Source organism: Festucalex cinctus, chromosome 5 (genome assembly GCF_051991245.1).
Source record: "Festucalex cinctus isolate MCC-2025b chromosome 5, RoL_Fcin_1.0, whole genome shotgun sequence".
NCBI classification, from domain to species: domain Eukaryota; kingdom Metazoa; phylum Chordata; class Actinopteri; order Syngnathiformes; family Syngnathidae; genus Festucalex; species Festucalex cinctus.
The window spans coordinates 19,741,949-19,759,348 of NC_135415.1; the positions used below are offsets into that span (position 1 = coordinate 19,741,949).

At 38.6% G+C, this 17,400-nt stretch overlaps 1 protein-coding gene and 2 long non-coding RNA genes across 7 annotated transcripts in view; 1 reads left to right on the top strand and 2 right to left on the bottom strand.

The window, feature by feature from the left end:
• The window catches only part of pdlim5a (PDZ and LIM domain 5a), a 48,166-nt gene that overhangs the window by 11,215 nt on the left and 19,551 nt on the right, over positions 1-17,400 (bottom strand). For 2 of the 5 annotated variants that reach the window (XM_077522553.1, XM_077522554.1), the window contains 5 exons: positions 14,448-14,481; positions 10,175-10,494; positions 4,094-4,114; positions 3,611-3,783; positions 2,524-2,560 (listed from right to left, as the gene is read on the bottom strand). In XM_077522553.1, the coding sequence (XP_077378679.1) occupies positions 2,524-2,560; positions 3,611-3,783; positions 4,094-4,114; positions 10,175-10,494; positions 14,448-14,481 (585 nt within the window). Of the gene's footprint in view, positions 1-2,523; positions 2,561-3,610; positions 3,784-4,093; positions 4,115-7,878; positions 7,905-10,174; positions 10,495-14,447; positions 14,482-17,400 lie in introns of all 5 variants that reach the window. The other 3 variants (XM_077522555.1, XM_077522552.1, XM_077522557.1) reach the window with 3 other exon arrangements.
• Positions 4,620-6,851, top strand: LOC144019470 (uncharacterized). Its single transcript, XR_013283684.1, has 3 exons — positions 4,620-4,962; positions 5,332-5,418; positions 5,500-6,851. It is a non-coding gene; the product is annotated as an uncharacterized LOC144019470 (long non-coding RNA).
• On the bottom strand, positions 5,422-7,561 carry LOC144019469 (uncharacterized). Its single transcript, XR_013283683.1, has 3 exons — positions 7,291-7,561; positions 6,619-6,849; positions 5,422-6,341 (listed from the first exon to the last, which is right to left on the bottom strand). It is a non-coding gene; the product is annotated as an uncharacterized LOC144019469 (long non-coding RNA).

Here is a 17,400-nt window from a genome sequence, read left to right on the forward strand (position 1 = left end):
TTTTTGTTTCAGCACAGTGCAACATTTTTTTATGATGAATAAAGTTCTTGTTAGCACATAGTTGTTGTCTGTGCATTGCAAGACAACAAGATTTTGTTTCAATCCCCTCCTCACCGCCAGTCCTGGGATCCCGCTGGTATGAATTATTTTTCAAGACTAGCGGAGACTTAAATAGCCAAAGCTAACGAGGCGAACCGCTATTCTCATCCCCAACGAGCTTATAGTCCTGCGATGGCAACAAACTGGCAAATGGAAAGTCAGAGGCGAGGCACAAAAAGATGACGTGAGTCGTTTGCTTTGTTCTTGTTTACTGTAAAACTGATGTTTGTTTATGTACAGCACTTTGTATACAGCAATGCCTGTTCTTAAAGCGCTTTATAAATAAAGTTGAGTTGAATTGAGTTGAGTTGAGAATCAGTCAACCCCTAGTACGTACTGTAGCGCTCACTTCACTTCGCCTGCACGCCTACGTTTCTATTGTGCCATCAAGCCACTACAGAAGTCAATCACACTCGCACACACATACTCACACATACAGTATATGCATATAAATATACGTATATACACAGGTCTACTGGACATTGAGGGTGCGAGCGGACACGCCGTGGTGCCAGTCCCTCAGCTCGTTGTACTTTGGGCCGATCACCAACCGCGTGGTGTACTTGTTCACTCTGCCATCCGGGACAGACAAAGAAAAAATAAGGATTCAGGATGACGAGATTTTGCGTCATGATGACAACGCAACAGAAACACGGCACAGCACAACAAGGGCTCGGATGCAGTGAAGATGGGCAGTGTTATTAGAGGAAGCAAAACTAGTTCAATGGGACATATTGTGGAAAAATTATTTTTTTTATGGGTTTTTTTATGCAAATGCAAAAAAAGTGTGTAATATACCAAAATAAAAATAATGTATTTAAATCTATTTATTTACTCAGTTTTATTAGTTAAATAGTTGTTAATTATTTGACTTTTTTTTTTTTTTATCAGAATTTTATTCTGTCAACTATCTGAATTTGCATTTGCCTTAAAAAAAAAACAACAACAACAACTTTTAAACAGGCCGTAGTAGTTAATTAGGCGCCTATACACTTCCCTCAAACCGAGTTTCTACGGTGGGTAAAGATCCAGAGTAACTTTCAAGCAACTGCAAAACTACTGAAACATTACATCAACACTAAAAGGTAAGCAGTAGGGATGTAACGATATCCAAACAACATGATATGATATTATCACGATATGAAGCTCACGATACGATAATTATCACGATATTGTGGGGAGGTTGGCGATATTTAAAAAAAAGGTCATAATACTGTATTGTGAAAAAAAAAGAGCTCATACCAAAAAAAGCACAATATTGTGCTTTTGTACGCAAGAGCAAGACATATGAACCACCCACAATCACTAATAACAATGTTGAGGCGCTTACTTGTTAATGCATGCACACATTGAGTTCCTCCACATATTGACTCGGTTCCTAGGCATATTACGTTTCCCTTCATCTGACCAATAGCGTGGATTTTAAACATAGAGGGTCAAAATTAAATGAATTATTTAATGTTTTATTATATTATATATATATTAGATTATATTATTATATTAGATTATATTATAATTTTATTTATATTATTTACTTATTCATATTTTTAATTTATTTTTTATTATTTGATTTAATATTATTATTAATTGACTGACAATTAGCGAAGATTTTAAACATGGAAGGGCCAAAACATGCCTAATGAATATTAAATGGCACTAAAAAACTAGCCACCAGAGGGTGCTAGAACTGCACAAATGTGTGAAGTAGATGAAGAGTTGCCTCTACAAGTACAAATAATCTTTTGTTCGTTAAAACCCCCAGTTGAATTCTCATGGTCTTGTTTTATATAGCACAGTCACCAGTGGCTCACTCGCAAAAGACACGGCCAGGCCCTTAAAAAGCAGCTAATTTCTTGATTATATTCTTATTAACCTTTTTAAATGGTGAAAAAAAATGCATGATATTGTACATCTTGTTTAATATTCAACAATGTGTCCCTGCGTTGATTAATCAGACAAATGTCAAACCAAACATGTGCAGCACAACACCACAGACCGCCAACACAGTCCCACACCTCATGCAGCTCACGACAAGACTTGCATGATTGCATCACCGACAATTGCAACAATCTGATGGGCACGCATCCATCCATAACAAAACATGTCAAAACTCTACTTGTAATACAACACTATTCTATGCCAACCACTCCAATAAACGAGTAATAAATAAACAAAAGACGTGACTAAAGAGACATTACTGACAATGTGAAAGTTGTGCAAGCTTAGTTCGCTTAGGGTGCAAGCACTTTCCACTATACAAGTATTTGTCTTCACTTATGTACCAACCCATTACATCTTAAAAAAAAATAATACCGTAAGATTTGGACATGTAGATAAAACATTTAGTATATGTGTGAGCGTGACAATAACAACCACCAGCTTTTAGTAATCGTTAATCAGTAATGTTCAATGGCAAGCACTTACTTTGTCTTCTTGGCTGTGTCTGCTTCTTCTTCTTGAGCTATAAAAGAAAGGGGAAACATTTGTATTACTACTATGATAATTATTATTATTATTATTATTATTATTATTATAGTAAGTAGGAGGAGTATTTATTTATTTATTTGTTTGTATGTTTAGTTTTCCACATTCATTCATGGAGATTATTGTTGGTTTATAAAATAAAATAAGATAAAAATTAAGGGGGAAAAAATTAAATCCCTATTTTATTCATTTTTTATACATATTAGTAAGTGTACTGTATAATTATTATTATTATCATTAATCTCATTTTTTTAATAACCTTATTTTTTTTATTAAGGTTTTTAATTGTATTGTACAGCACTTTGTATACAGCAACGCCTGTTCTTAAAGCGCTTTATAAATAAAGTTGAGTTGAGTTTTATTATGTTTGTGTTTTCAAACAATACAGTGCGATTTTCTTTATTAGGAAAAAAACAAAAAAACAAAAAAAACAGTATCGGCCGCTCACTTGTGTTTTATGATCAGAAACTAGAAATTAGAAGAATAGAAATTTGCCATTTGCATGCAATTTCTAGTAGAAAATGCTATCTTAGGTATTTTGTTAAAATGATCTGTCATTGTTTTTTTTTGTTTTTTTATTGGGAAATCGTATTTATCAAAAATACTAGTGATATCGGTAGTTGTTATCAGTATCGTGACGACTGAGGAGTTCAGTACTCGTACTGGTATCAATCAGAAAAAAAACTTGTATCGACCATCAATTAAAACCAGCGTGAATGGCATTACTTTTCATTCCATCGGGGAAAATAGACTTGATATATGAGTATGAATGAATGAATGAATTTATTTATTCTGAACACGTATTAGACGAAAATAAATAAATACAAAAAAATTACTGTACTTAGAAAAATAAAAGTAAAATAAAAACATGAAGAACGCATAGCAATTACACATGTTAGGAAAATAAGTATTAAGAAGTATAAACTTTTTAAACTCCTACCTCTATATTAAAATTATAGTGAGTGTGTTCTGAGTGTGTTCGTGGAATGATTGAAACTCCTATGTCAAAGTACAAAGCTTTACGTACAGTTCTCGGTGCCCGTAATCTGAGCCAGAATCCTGAAGGACCTGGACTGGGTGGTCCCGGTGCGCGGGCGCCAGTCCTCCGTGTCCTCCATGATGCGTTTGCGGCTGGCGTCAGCGTGAGTGGGCACGTGGTAGAAGTGGATGTCCGTGTCCACGATGTGTCTCCGGGGAGGCCTGCGAGGAGAGCAAAAGGTCACATCCAACCTGGACAATCAACTTTCGGTTTCATTATTGATCACACACTGTTAATTGAATGGGAACGAAATGCTTCCAGGTTGGATGAGGTATGGCATGAAGACGATGGACTACACGTCATGATTAAGGCCACTTTTATTACCTGGGTGGCTGGGGTTTTCTTTTATAGGAAACGTAAAAGAGAGAAAGGAGAGAAACTAAATTTCCTACCATGTATAACAATAAATAAAAATAATACACATCAAGAGACAGACATACAGAGAAAGTGAGGCTGCGTGTAAAGACTTACTTTAAAGTACTGTGAGGTCCACTTGAGGGGGAGAAAAAAGGAAAACGACAGTGAAGTTAAAGCAAAAGAGGTGATAAAGAGGAATGGCCACTAGAGGGCGCCAAAATATCAAAGTCACAGAGTTACTTTTAGTCATGTTGCTCAAATGGACAAGAAAAAAACGACAATGAAGTTGACTAAGACGGGCCAATATACATTTTAAGTAGTTTAATGATTATTTTTTTCTTCTTCTCAGATTTAGCCTTGAGAAATATGATCCTAGTGGGGCACGTAAACATTTTGAACAGCAAGACTATTTAAATGAAAAAAAAAAAACATTGTTAGTGAATTTCCGCCACGACTGTATTTCTATCAAGACTGCATGCAATCTACAAAAGGATCCATTAGGTCAATAAATCATCAAAAAGTGCGTGCAGTGCACACTAACCTTTACACATTGATTTAAGTGCCCCTATAGGTCGCTTGCACATCGTAATGCATCATGGGAGTTTTTTCTTCGGGCGCCATCTTGGGTGTCCGCCGGTTCACAAGGTACACTCGTGAGTTACACGGGAGAGCTTATCAACCTGATGTCATTTACGCAGTATTTTCACGATTTACCGGAAGATCAAAAACAACGATACAGGCAGAAGGTGTCTCTGTGTGGTGGGATTGATCCTAATTACGTCCTGACCAAGGGTGATTTTTTTTTTGACGGAGAAAGCTTGCTGGCCAAATGTGACTTCTCTGGACATTTTTCACTACCTCGTGTTGACAACATGCTCCATAACACGCCAACAAATCCCTGGAGGCTTACAATTATTTTGTAAGCGGGTGGATACAGAATGTAAACTTTAACATCGCATCAGAAGAAACTGTTGCTGTTGCACGTAAGTAAACCACATGGCGTTGGTAATTCTGCACACAAAAATGTTGATTTGTTCTCAGGCTTCCTGTTATCATTGTGTTTACATGCACAGCTGGGTTTACCTGATGTGGTTTTTCTAATCATTTTATAACAGGCAAATATGGCAGAGCGTATAAGAATAAAAAGTAACTATGCACAGCCTCCCCGTGGCTTAATTAAATTTAATGCTACCCTTTCACTAGTTACATGTTACTTAATCAACTTATTCTAAATGGTTAAGGTTAACCACTCTCAGAGGACGTATTTTTAGTTTCAGTTTCCAGTACAATAAAATGTGTTCATGGTAACTACTGAGCATACTGACAGCTTTTCTTATGATCTCACGGTTAAGGAGGCTGTCACAACACCCAATTTCTGTCTGGTGCCAGATGGCAACAATTCCCATCACTTGTCACGACAACACCAATATTATTACCAGGTATGTATGGCTTTACTTTTTGTAGTTTCTTATCTAATTCTATGTTTCATATTTTCATTACAATGTTTGTAATATTTTCAGATTCAGGCACAGAAGAGTTTAACTGGACGGGACTTCTGCGACTTTGTGGTGTGGACAAAGTGTGATTGAGCGAGTCCACCCAGATCGCTCGTTTTGGCCAGTTGGAAAAGCCAGAGTTTTTTTCCCCCAAAATCCCCTCCTTACCTGAACTGCTCGGGAGAGCATTTACTAGATCAGCAGTGGACTTCCAGTGTTCCTGCTCAGCCGCTGTCACCTACCACTTGCTCATGTACTTCAAAGATGCGGAATAAAGTAGTTTTTTGTGCTGCAGCAGATTGTAAAATCAAATGATATCACTTGAAGTGTGCCAATCTAGACTGCCAAAAGGACAGTGGTTTTGTGACAAGTGTGAAACAAGGATTATTGGGAAAACTGAAACACAGTACTGGTACTTGTCTTACATTAAACAAATTTAAAAGAGAGCAACTTTTTCCTCTGTACATAGTATAATGAAAGTCATTGGTCATTGCGTACCCCCTCAACATTACATCATACCGTCATCAGGATGGTAGGCACCTGTGCTAAAATAAATGCATTAATTAACAGTTCAATTTTATCCCTGAAATTACTACATCTAATCATTATTCACTTCATTTTTTGTGCTTTTAGAAATAATAGAGATTTATGCCATTACTTTAAGAGGGACCATATTGCACATTGAGTCAAATCCTGTCATTTGTATTATGTATAGCTTTGTAAACAAACCCAACAATAGAATTTGTATAATCGCTGCCTTTATTAGCGCCAAACAAACAGTCGCATGTTGTCCTCCTCCAATGCTTTGATGCTCGCCTTCGTTTCCATCATGTCATTGGCAATCAAGTCGGTGTGGCATGAGATCCCTAAAGAAATAATAAATAAAAAAAGATCACAAAAAAATACGGTACCAGTAAAAGGTTTAATATAGTACAGTAGTATAGTTTTTTTGTCAGTGTAAAAGAAATGTACAAATTTTGTTGCATTTTTTAATGTATGAACATTGCTACAGGCAAATACTTATTTCTATAAACACTTCCAAATGTCTCTAAAATATAAGGTGCGTGTACACACACACAAACATAAACACATACATTCACTCATGCATACAATATATCATGTAATGAATTCTGAGTGGCATACCAGAGTCAATGATGTCAGCAGTACTTGAGGGTACAGGTTACTGGAGCCATCTGGCTGCATAACTGCAACAATCTCTGCCACTTCGAGTCGTCTTTTCTTTGCTTGTCTCTCCTGTGCACGTTCATATCTTGGCACCGACTGGGCTGAGACATAGATGTTGTAACTTGGGACCCAACTTTAATGTTGGAGCCCAGTCGGGATGATTGGACAGAAAAACTGGCGCAGGGCGACCTGTTAAAATAAACAAATATTTAAACAAATAAAATATGGAAAGACTGGTTATTTTACCGCAGTAGGGTGGCCGTGAATAAGTTCTTTAGCATGATGTGTAGGCTAGCGGGGGTCTGTTTTGTGGCATCACCCCCGGGGGTCTGTTTTCTTGCATCAGCCCCTTCTGTCTCTTTTTTTTCCAAGTTTACATTTTGCCACCAAAAAAACATGTTATCGGCATTAAAAGCCCAAGACTAATCAATCCAATTTCAGCAGTAAACACTTTGCACTGTCACTACTTGGGTGAAAATGTTCGATGTTAGCTTTCGGCTAACGTCCGCTAGCCAGCTTGTACTACCGAACTTGCTTGCTCATGAATCCAAAACATAAGCAACTTGCCCATATATGGGCGGTCGAAACGTTATTAATCCTCATGCATTAAATACAGGTAAACAAGCTTACCGCTCACAAAGTGATCGCTGCACACACGAGCCCAAAGTAACGACTTCCCTCCGGAGTCCGCACTCCTCTGTCTCCAGGCCCTGGTTCCTAATTATTTTCGGAATTCGGAAAAAAGACCGACCATTTTCCCCCTTGGCTTTGTTCGAACAGCCAACGATGCAGCAACAATGTACCATTTTAAACGCAGAAAACAAACGTGATAGATACGTGTTAGACCGAATCGCTACGTAAATGGAGGCCACCCAGCATGGCGACTACGAGAAATCCGAGGCGGAAGTGACGACATGTGCAAGCGACCTATTCACTCATTCTCATCATGTGGGAGGAAGCTGACAGCTATGTGCATGCATGTGTAAGTGTGTTAAGTGCCACATTCATTAAGTTAATGGGTCTTCCTGAACTGCACACTAAACATGTTTGTAACAAACAGGAAATGCATACGTTTGTATTATATACCATATTTCAACAAATGGTGGCCAATGGGGGGGAGGCAACCATTTTGATGAAATACAGTATTTTTAATTTAAACACAGCTCCAAAGATGTTTGTCAAGACAACCATGTATTTGGGCATGCATCAGAAACTAACTTTGTAACCAGAGGAGCTGCTGTCGTCTGAAAAGAAGGGGGGGAAAAAACATATTGAAAGGGGGCAAAAATAGTCAGACAGTGACGGACAACTCAAAACAGTTCTCAAAACATGCTGAGCCGGCCCAAGCCTGCCAAGCAACCATGACAGTTCCTGGTTGAATGGTTTTTAATCTCAAAAGGTAGCCCGTTCAGCTACAAGAGTTGACTGGAGTTGATTTATACATTACAAGCGATAAGCACAAGTGTAATACTAGAAAAAAATCCCAGGTTACTAAAAGCAACATAAATAAAACAGTTCAACTCTTCAACAAGTTTCAACTGGTTGATTGTAAAAAAACAAACAAAAAAAAACTGCAATGTGCAAAATTAATTTGTAGTGACAAAACAATAGAGCTGTACAAAATTATGTAAAATAAATAAAATAAAATATGTGAAAATAAATTATTTGTTTTACATAATTTTCTACTTTATGAAATAAACAAAACTAAAAAGTTATGTAAGGTAAATAATATCTCAAGCAAATACAGTGGTGGCTTGAGACACAATTTTAATTTTTCCCTGGACCACACTCATAACTCAAAACATTCATATCTCAAATAGTTTTTCCCCATTTAAATCAATGGAGATGGCAGTAAGCCATTAAAGAAAAAAAACGTTTGTTTTTCGTATTCTAAGAAGATAATATCACTTTATAGTATTGAATGTTACAAAAAACATAACAATGATATTATAAAATCGACTGTTATTAATAATTAAACAGTTCTTGCCATATCTTTTGCTTCATTTCAATGGACATTGTGCCGCTCCTGGTGTGAGTGTCATGTTTCGGTTTTGGGTGGTTAAGTTTTAGTTTGGTTTTGGGTGTTTGTGTTGTCTTTTGTCCAGTTTTGTCTCCCCTAGTCTGGTCACTGTTAACCTCGTCCACCTGTGTGTGTCTCCCCCTCCCCTTTGTGTGACCTAATTAGTGCCCTCTGCCTGCTGTGTTTCCCAGGTGTGTCTGGTTATCGTCTCGTGTTGGGAGTGGTGTTTGTTTCACGCTGGTGTAGGAGCATTGTATGTTGTTTGTATAGTAGATACTAGGGGTGTTTAAAAAAAATCGATTCGGCGATACTACATCGCGCGATTCTCGAATCGATTCAATAAAAAAAAAATCGATTTTTTTTTTTTTTTATTTTTTATTTATTTATTTTTTAGAGCTTAGAATTGTTCATTCGGTAGTCTTACCGATTCAACGTCTTATCATCATTGCCTTTTTTTTTTTTTTGTGAATCGATTTTTAAACTTCCATTTTTAATAGAAAAATATTCAACAAAATGTCTGACTTCGGGTTAGGATTCACACCTTGAGCATGGAAGAATGTTATATGAACGGAACATTAAGCCTTAATATTTTATTTGAATGCTGTTCAAACATGAAACAGATTACAACCTCTATAAGACTGAAATTTCAGATAAATAAATAATACATTTTCATATAAATCTTACACTCTACAAGCTTGCTGATTAGTATTTTCTAAATTTGAATGAAAAAAAATCGCAACAATCGACTTATAAATTCGTATCGGGATTAATCGGTATCGAATCGAATCGTGACCTGTGAATCGTGATACGAATCGAATCGTCAGGTACTAGGCAATTCACACCCCTAGTAGATACCTTGTCTGGTTTTGTGAGCCAAGCTTAGTGGTAGCTTTGTTACGTCTAGTGAAGTTTATTTACGTTTTGGTTACGTCGAGTTTCGCTACGTCTGGTTACGTTCTCTTTGTCTAGTTTTCTCTGCGTCTCCTCTAGTCTTCATGCCATGTCAAGTCTTCCCGTTATGTCACGCTAAGTCATCACGCCACGCCAAGTCAACTCTACGCCATGCCCAGTCTTCCCACGTTCAGTCTGGTCAATAAAGTTCTTCTCATTTCTGTCATTCCTTGTCATGTCATTTTTCTCTGCCATTGGATCCATCCAAATCCGTATCATGACAGTGAACGTCTTGGCTACCTGTATAATGCAGAAAGGTGGATCGAAATTCGGCTCAAGGTACCTTAAAAACGTACCGGTACCTGAATTAAGGTAACAAATGTAAAAAAAATAATTTTGTTTTCACATTACTGTACTTTGTATTACTTTAATTCTCCAGGCTCTTTTGACTGTTAACTGCTCTTGAGTGGGTGCTTAGTTTGTTTATCCTGGGCCGGCTCTGAAGAAAGGACACCTGCAGGCATTTTACATGCACCCCACCGCCACCAAACCTCGGACCTGGCTCACGATTGATTGAATTGACTTGTGTCTTGCACCACTCACCCATTAAAAGCTTGTCCACCCTGATTCTCAAATAGGCCTCGCCTTTGCCCCATGGCCACCTCACAGGCGTTCTCGGTGGAGTAGAGGTGGATGGGCGTGTTGTACACGGACGGCTGGGGTGGGCCCACGGGGGACGAGGAAGGAAGATGAGGGTGCGAGGTGGCGGGGGTGAAGGCGGACGACGGGGACGGGATGAAGGCGGCCGAGCAGGGCAGTGAGGAAGGGTCTGACCCGCAGTCCTCGTAAGGTCTGGGGGTTTTGTTGGGTGGGGGAGGGGGATGTGTGACGGCCACGGGTTTTATGATGTCACATCTGTTCACCTGGCATGCAAATACACACAGCACAGCACACACATGGCAGTCACTGAAGCCTCGTTGGTGCTCATTCAGTGAGGTTGTACCAGTTGGAAAAAGTTTCTCGGAAGATAGTTAGGGCCAGAAAAGAAAGATTGGCAGGATTCTCACTTTATTCTCAGAATTATCACTTTAAAGTCATATTTCTGACTTTAAAGTGAGAATTCTGACTTTAATATCAGCATTCTCACTTTAAAGTCAGAATTGTATTGAGTAAGTCACTATCCTCATTTTAAAAATTAGAATTCTGAGATTAACGTCAGAATTCTCACTTTAAAGACATATTTCTGACTTTAACACTTCAAACCCAGGGTTTTCCTTACCCCTCCCCAGTCCCCAGAAGTGAGCCAAATGGCACTGTGTTTTGTGTATCAACAACCCAGTGGCCTACAACTAGGCACCTTTGTTTTACAAATGCAGCCATTACCTGCCAGATTAGCGGCTTCCAGGCACACCCTGCTAAATAACGACCTCTTTGCAAGTGAACTGAATATTCAATGAGTTCTTTGTCACCACATGATTGAGTGAGCAGCAGCTGCACCCAGCACATAATCCAGTCACATATGCAGAAAAGAGGTGTAGCAGTGCCACTTATGCTCATATAACTTCCACAATTCTTGATCAAATCTGTAATAAAACGTCAAACTTTCGTAAATAAAAGCATTGAAGTACTGAAAGCATTTTCTTCTTTCTAGATCTTTTTTATTTATTTTTTTTTACAATACTTCACTTCAGATGTCAAAAATATATATTTTTATTTGTGTCTATATTTAATTTCAGCCATTTATATTTAATTGCAAAATTTGTTTGAATCATGTGTATGCACAAGCAATAAATCTCAGCAAGAAATACAAAACACATTTTTTGACCTTTTCCTAAAAACAGAGGAGGATAAAACAATTTTCCACTGTGATCACAAAAGTAGAAATATTACTGAGGGCTTTTTCAGCAAATAATTGATGATCAACAGCTACAACACCACATGGTCTGATGAACACATAAGATGTGATCATTTTCACAAAATAAGGGCTAAACAATCCAGCATGCAACAGTGTGTTGTTTTGATCAATAGAATTATACATGTAGCAAATATAGAAAGGAGGTGTAACAGTGCCAATTATCGTCCGATAAACTTCCACAATTACTGATCAAATCTGTACTAAAACGTCAAACTGTGGTAAATAAAAGCATTGGAATATTGAAAGCATTTCTTGTTTCTAGACCTATTTTTAAAATAATTTGAATAGTTGAAGAAAGAGCTGACTTCAGATTTCAAAAATAAGCATTTGTCTTTTCACACTTGGGCTAGGATATTAGCGAAAACTAATCCAGCCAATTGGCTGCCCTATGGGGCTAGATGGTATCAAAGCCAAATGGCTTAGCCTCAGTGATTTAAAGAGAATTCTGACTTTAATATCAGCATTCTCACTTTATTCTAGAATACTCACTTTAAAGGCAGAATTGTAGTAAGTCAATATTATCATTTTAAAAATCAGAATTCTGAGATTAACGTCAGAATTCTCACTTTAAAGTCAGAATTCACTATAGTGCTTTTCCATTAGACAGGACAATGACCTAACTAAATAAATCTTCACAAGGTGGGGCCAATTTCTTGTTTATTCACAAACTGATACTATTGGTCTGTCTGACATCTTTGAAAAAGAATTTGAAAAGATGAAGTAATACAGTTGTTTGCTTCTTAGAACCATCTGTTTACATTAGTAACTGTCGTTAGGGCAGACTGTGATGTTGACAGTTGGTGCCAGGCAATGCATTCTACCATTCGGGATGGGAAAGTACTGATACTAATATTCCCATGGTATGGTTATGTTATTTTTATGACTATGAATCTTGAATTACGCCTTGTGGTGTACGGGTACAAATATGCAGTTACGTATATGTGTATTCCATATATGGGCATATCCTCAGGTATGTGTCACTTTTGCACCCATTTTACTTTCATTGGGCAGGGGGATGAGAGTGTGTAAGAGAAACTGAAACTACAAAATATATCATATAATTTGCAAATATCGAGGATGACGGCCTGCTTTCGTTATAGTGCAGAGTTTCACCTATAGCGCGTGGGTCTGGAACCTATCCACCATGAAAAATAGGAGATATACCAAACGGGCACAAAGGCATCCAGCATGGCAAACTGCATTCCACAAGGTGGGAGTGGCATTCATGCAATATACAGAAAAGCAACATTTCACACGGCATTGCAACATTTCTGAGCAGTCATAGCCTGACACTCCAGATGACTCATTTATTATTTCCGATGATGCTTCAGTTATTTATTCACGCAAAGTAGAACAAAACCGTCCTACATGGGACAGTTCAATAAAGTGAAGTGAAGTGAAGTCAAGTGTGTAACCAAGTCATGGTGGCGCATCACAGATGTGTCATAACTAGCATTGTGTTTGACTTGTATGACATATCCAATATATTTGTGGTCAAAAGTCTTTTAATAATTTGAATATTGTACTTCCATAAATAGTTGCTGATGGAGGGAAAAGTCTATTCAGAAGAAGGCCTTTATGTTGGAGAATGTTACCTGCATATTCCAATTTACGTCATTGAAGCAGACGGGGCAAAACATTTGAGTCACACAGTTTTCCGTGCAACTTTAATCGGAATTAAAAACATTGGGCCTTATACTGTATTCACACACAGCGCAAAGTGCCAAAAAGTGACGTCTAAACTGAGTTGTCTTTATTTTGGTAGTCTCAGATAAACACTTTTGTGGGTGTTAGCACATCTTCCCGGCTAATGAAAGCGGCAAATCTCATTCCCTTTAAATTTAGCACATGACAGGCTGGAGTCCATTGACGTATGCAAAATATGTTTCGGAGGAACTGCAAGAACATCTCCACTTGCGGATGATGTAAAGTTGGCCAAAGCGATCACAGATCACGAGTGTCAAGTGAGCACTTGAAGGCCGCGTTCCATTCTGATGGTTCGCGTCTGTGTTGACCTCCCTTCAATTGCCACGCGGCGACCAAGGAGACCAATTTTATTTAAAAAGTAGACTAAAGATGATGATGATGATGATGATGGTTATAGCAATAATAACCACAATAATAATAATATTAATGTGTTCGATGAATTGATCTATGCAATCATTCAGAGGATTCGATGCATGCCTCCAGTCATATTTATGAATGAAATACAGTACAATGATATCCACAAAATAACACCAACTGCGCCACAACTTAGATCTGCTTTCAGCTGGTCTAAAATTTTGTCTACTCTCAGCCAGCAAATATACAGGTGCGCCAGGGGCAAGTAAAAGAAAACTAGGCTTGCACTGGTATGAAAATGAAGATGTGTTTTAACGCCTGAGTGCAAAGAGAAAGAGGGCCCATTGTTTCCATAATGTCAGGTCGTGTGCAACACTGCAAGGGAACTCATCTTGGGTGATCATCTGAGAGACTCTTAAGCACTTTGTTGCTGCTGATTTTCTTAGAAAATGAGTTTGTATGGGCTCAGCTGCTCAACATTTCAATATTTTGTGTGAACTATGTATGTTGTCATAGAACTGAATTCATTTTATTTTATTTAACTTACTGTCATTTATTTTGTTTTGATGATGATGATGATGATGATGATGAGTATTATTATTATTATTGTTGCATTTTTTTTTAAATCAGGGTCAAATATCACAAGTTTCACTTCTTTCTGTTCCCTTTTATTTCTTTTTTGAAGAATGATATAAAAATTTTGAATCCAATTGAATTTCCTAATGAGAAAATTAAGGTGTCGATGACGAACGAAAAAGGATGGTGACTATTTGAGGAAAAAGTACCCACTATCATATCTGCATATCTGGACTGAGTGTCACCTGGTGTGTCAGGCAGGGCCTTCATAAGCAACTATTTTGTGATTCACCCTGAAAATGATGATAAATATTGTGATCATACCTTGGGTGCCACTGGAGGAGGTTTGGAGGCGACTCTGAAAAGATAGAAGAAGGCCGTCATTTCAAGCTGATCTCGCTACTTGCCATAGCATAAAAACACGAGCTGCAAACTGTCCTCCCTATGTACAATATGCATGCTTTCAAGGCAGCTATTTTTAGTCGTGGAAGGCTTCCGTCAATGTGACACTCTACTCCCTGATATCGTCGACACCACTTAAGGCCACATGCGCCTCCAAAGGTCGCCTGAGGAAACACTCAAAAAGCCAGGGCACATTCACGTACCTTGACTTACAAGTTTAATCTGCTCCGTGATTCAATTTGCATGGCTATCAAATCAATGTTCCCTATTGAAATGTCATGAATCCCCTCCAGGTTGGCCAGATATTTCAGTGTGAGTGTCTGGGTGAAAATTGTGGCCTACAGCAGACTATGGCTCTCCTTGCCCACATGTGACGGCATTACTGTACACTGGAATTGCGCAAATTTTTTTTTACAAAGCAAAAACCTGACAGCAACAGCTCGTAACTTGATAAAGTATGAGTACTTATAACTCAAGGTACCACTGTATATGAGATGGTGTTATCCATTGCATTAAGGCCTAACTGAATTCAAACAGGCTGGTAACTGAAGAGGAGTCGCTGCATTCCGACGAGAGCGAGCCCTTCTGGAAATGTCCTGCCCTGTTACTTGCCAGTGAGTTATTTCACCGTGAGATAAGTGATAAGTAATGTTAAGAGTCGGGGCGGCTAAATCTTGGCATGCCATAAAGCAACCAGACTGGTCCGTCTGTGCTGTCACACTTCCTGGAAACTGCTAGAATCCTATTTTGAGTGGGCAGAGGATTCTGTCAGAGGATTATTCAACAAGATTTGTGAACTCCCCAACAGGAAAAGTGGATGATGGCACTCAGTCATGTAAAATCAAATATTAAATATCAACATATTTTTTAAAATAAAGTGTAATTTCACATCCACAACAGTAGGTGGCAGTGGTGCTTTCATTTGTCAGAGTATGCAGTGAGTGTTAGCTACTCTGCAGAGGTACACGTAATTTTTCTAAACAAATGATACTATTTATAGAAGATATATATTTATAGAAGATATTCTCATTCTCAGACTTTACCTATCGTGGGTGTTTCTAGAACATATCTACCGCAGTAAATGGGGGTTCACTGAAGTCAGTTCGTAGACAGGCTGATTCACATGTCAGTCTCATACGTGTATTCTAGAACCACATACATGGGTTTCCCCCAATCTTACGACACCCAATGTGCATTAACAACATTGATTTATATTTATTAGTCTGTGATAAGACACATGAGATACCTTTCAGACTTCCCGAAAACAAACCTACTGTTTTACTTTATGACTGGGATTTGTGTGTCAGACTTTTCACCACCTCGGATAATCTTTTCCTAAATTTGTCTGTCAACACTAAGGGAAGCTTGGAAAAGATTTGCTATTTGTACAGTATATCCTATACAATAAACACTCAGTATACCAAGGTTGAGCCTCTCTGTTGAGAAACAATGGGCTCTCACACACACACTTTATCAGATACTTTACAACATAGAATGTTTGTCCATAACTCAAATGCATGCGAACCAAGAGAGTAAGTGGACGCGATACAGACGGTGACAATGCGACGCTTGACAGGCGTGACATTCATACCTCTTGAACACCCAATGGAAATATGTACCAAGGTCCTCTGGTATGTACCACACCAAGGAAGGCTTTAATTAAATTGTTGAAGACTTTTCATTCCGTCCCGTTTGCGCGTTATCTGCCAAGCAACTGTTAATTTGATCTTCTATAAGAAAGCAATACGTCTGCTTGTGTGCCTGCGTTTTGTGGCTATTCTAGCATCGCTTTGAAATGGTGACGACACTTCATCGTGTGTCCTCATCACGTTACCCAGAAAGGCTTTAGTGAGGCTTCGCAGATGTTTGTTTTGTTTGCAAGGGAGGGGGACTACCTTGGAGATAATTAAAAGGCTAGCAAGAAGAGTCATGTCAGTAATGTAGGGAATTACTAATATTGTGTTGGTCCTACTATAGCCATTATAATATTGATGCTTTTTAAACCTCTCGCCGTTTCGGTTAAAGACTTCTCGATTTCAGATGGATCGATCGTCATTTCCGTGTATGTGTAAGCACCTGGGTGTCAGCTGTGGCCTTCAGCAGCTGTTTGAGAGTATTCTTATTTTGTATTTCTGTGCTTGACAGTGGGGTGGCACGGTAGTCGAGTGGTTAGCACGTCCGCTTCCCAGTTCTGAGGTCTCCGGTTCGAGTCCAGGCTCGGACCTTCCTGGGTGGAGTTTGCATGTTCTCCCCGTGCCCGCGTGGGTCTTTTCCGGGTACTCCGGTCTCCTCCCACATTCCAAAGACATGCATGGCAGGTTAATTGGGCGCTCCGAATTGTCCCTAGGTGTGCGTGTGAGTGTGGATGGTTGTTCGTCTCTGTGTGCCCTGCGATTGGTTGGCAACCAGTCCAGGGTGTCCCCCGCCTACTGCCCAGAGCCAGCTGAGATAGGCGCCAGCAGCCCCCGTGACCCTTGTGAGGAATAAGCGGTCAAGAAAATGGATGGATGGATGGATGGATGGATGGATGTTTGACAGTTTGTGCTGTTCAATAAACAAATAAAAGTGCATTACTAACTCAATTTTTTTTTTTTTTTTACTGCATTGCATTACATCGGAGAGTAAGTATGAATTGCAAAGTACTAAGAATAAAGATGATTTGCGAAAAGAGGACAGAGCTACACAGAAAAATCACATACTGCAAACATCCATAACCTGGAGATTATTCAAAACTGCTTGAAGTTTTTTTCATTTTAAATGTCAATAAATGTATGACTTTCGCACAATATACGAGCAATTTTATTTTTTGCATTTTTGTTACCTTGCCTATATCCTTAATCTTCTACAAACTGGTTGTAATTTTACTCAGTGAGTT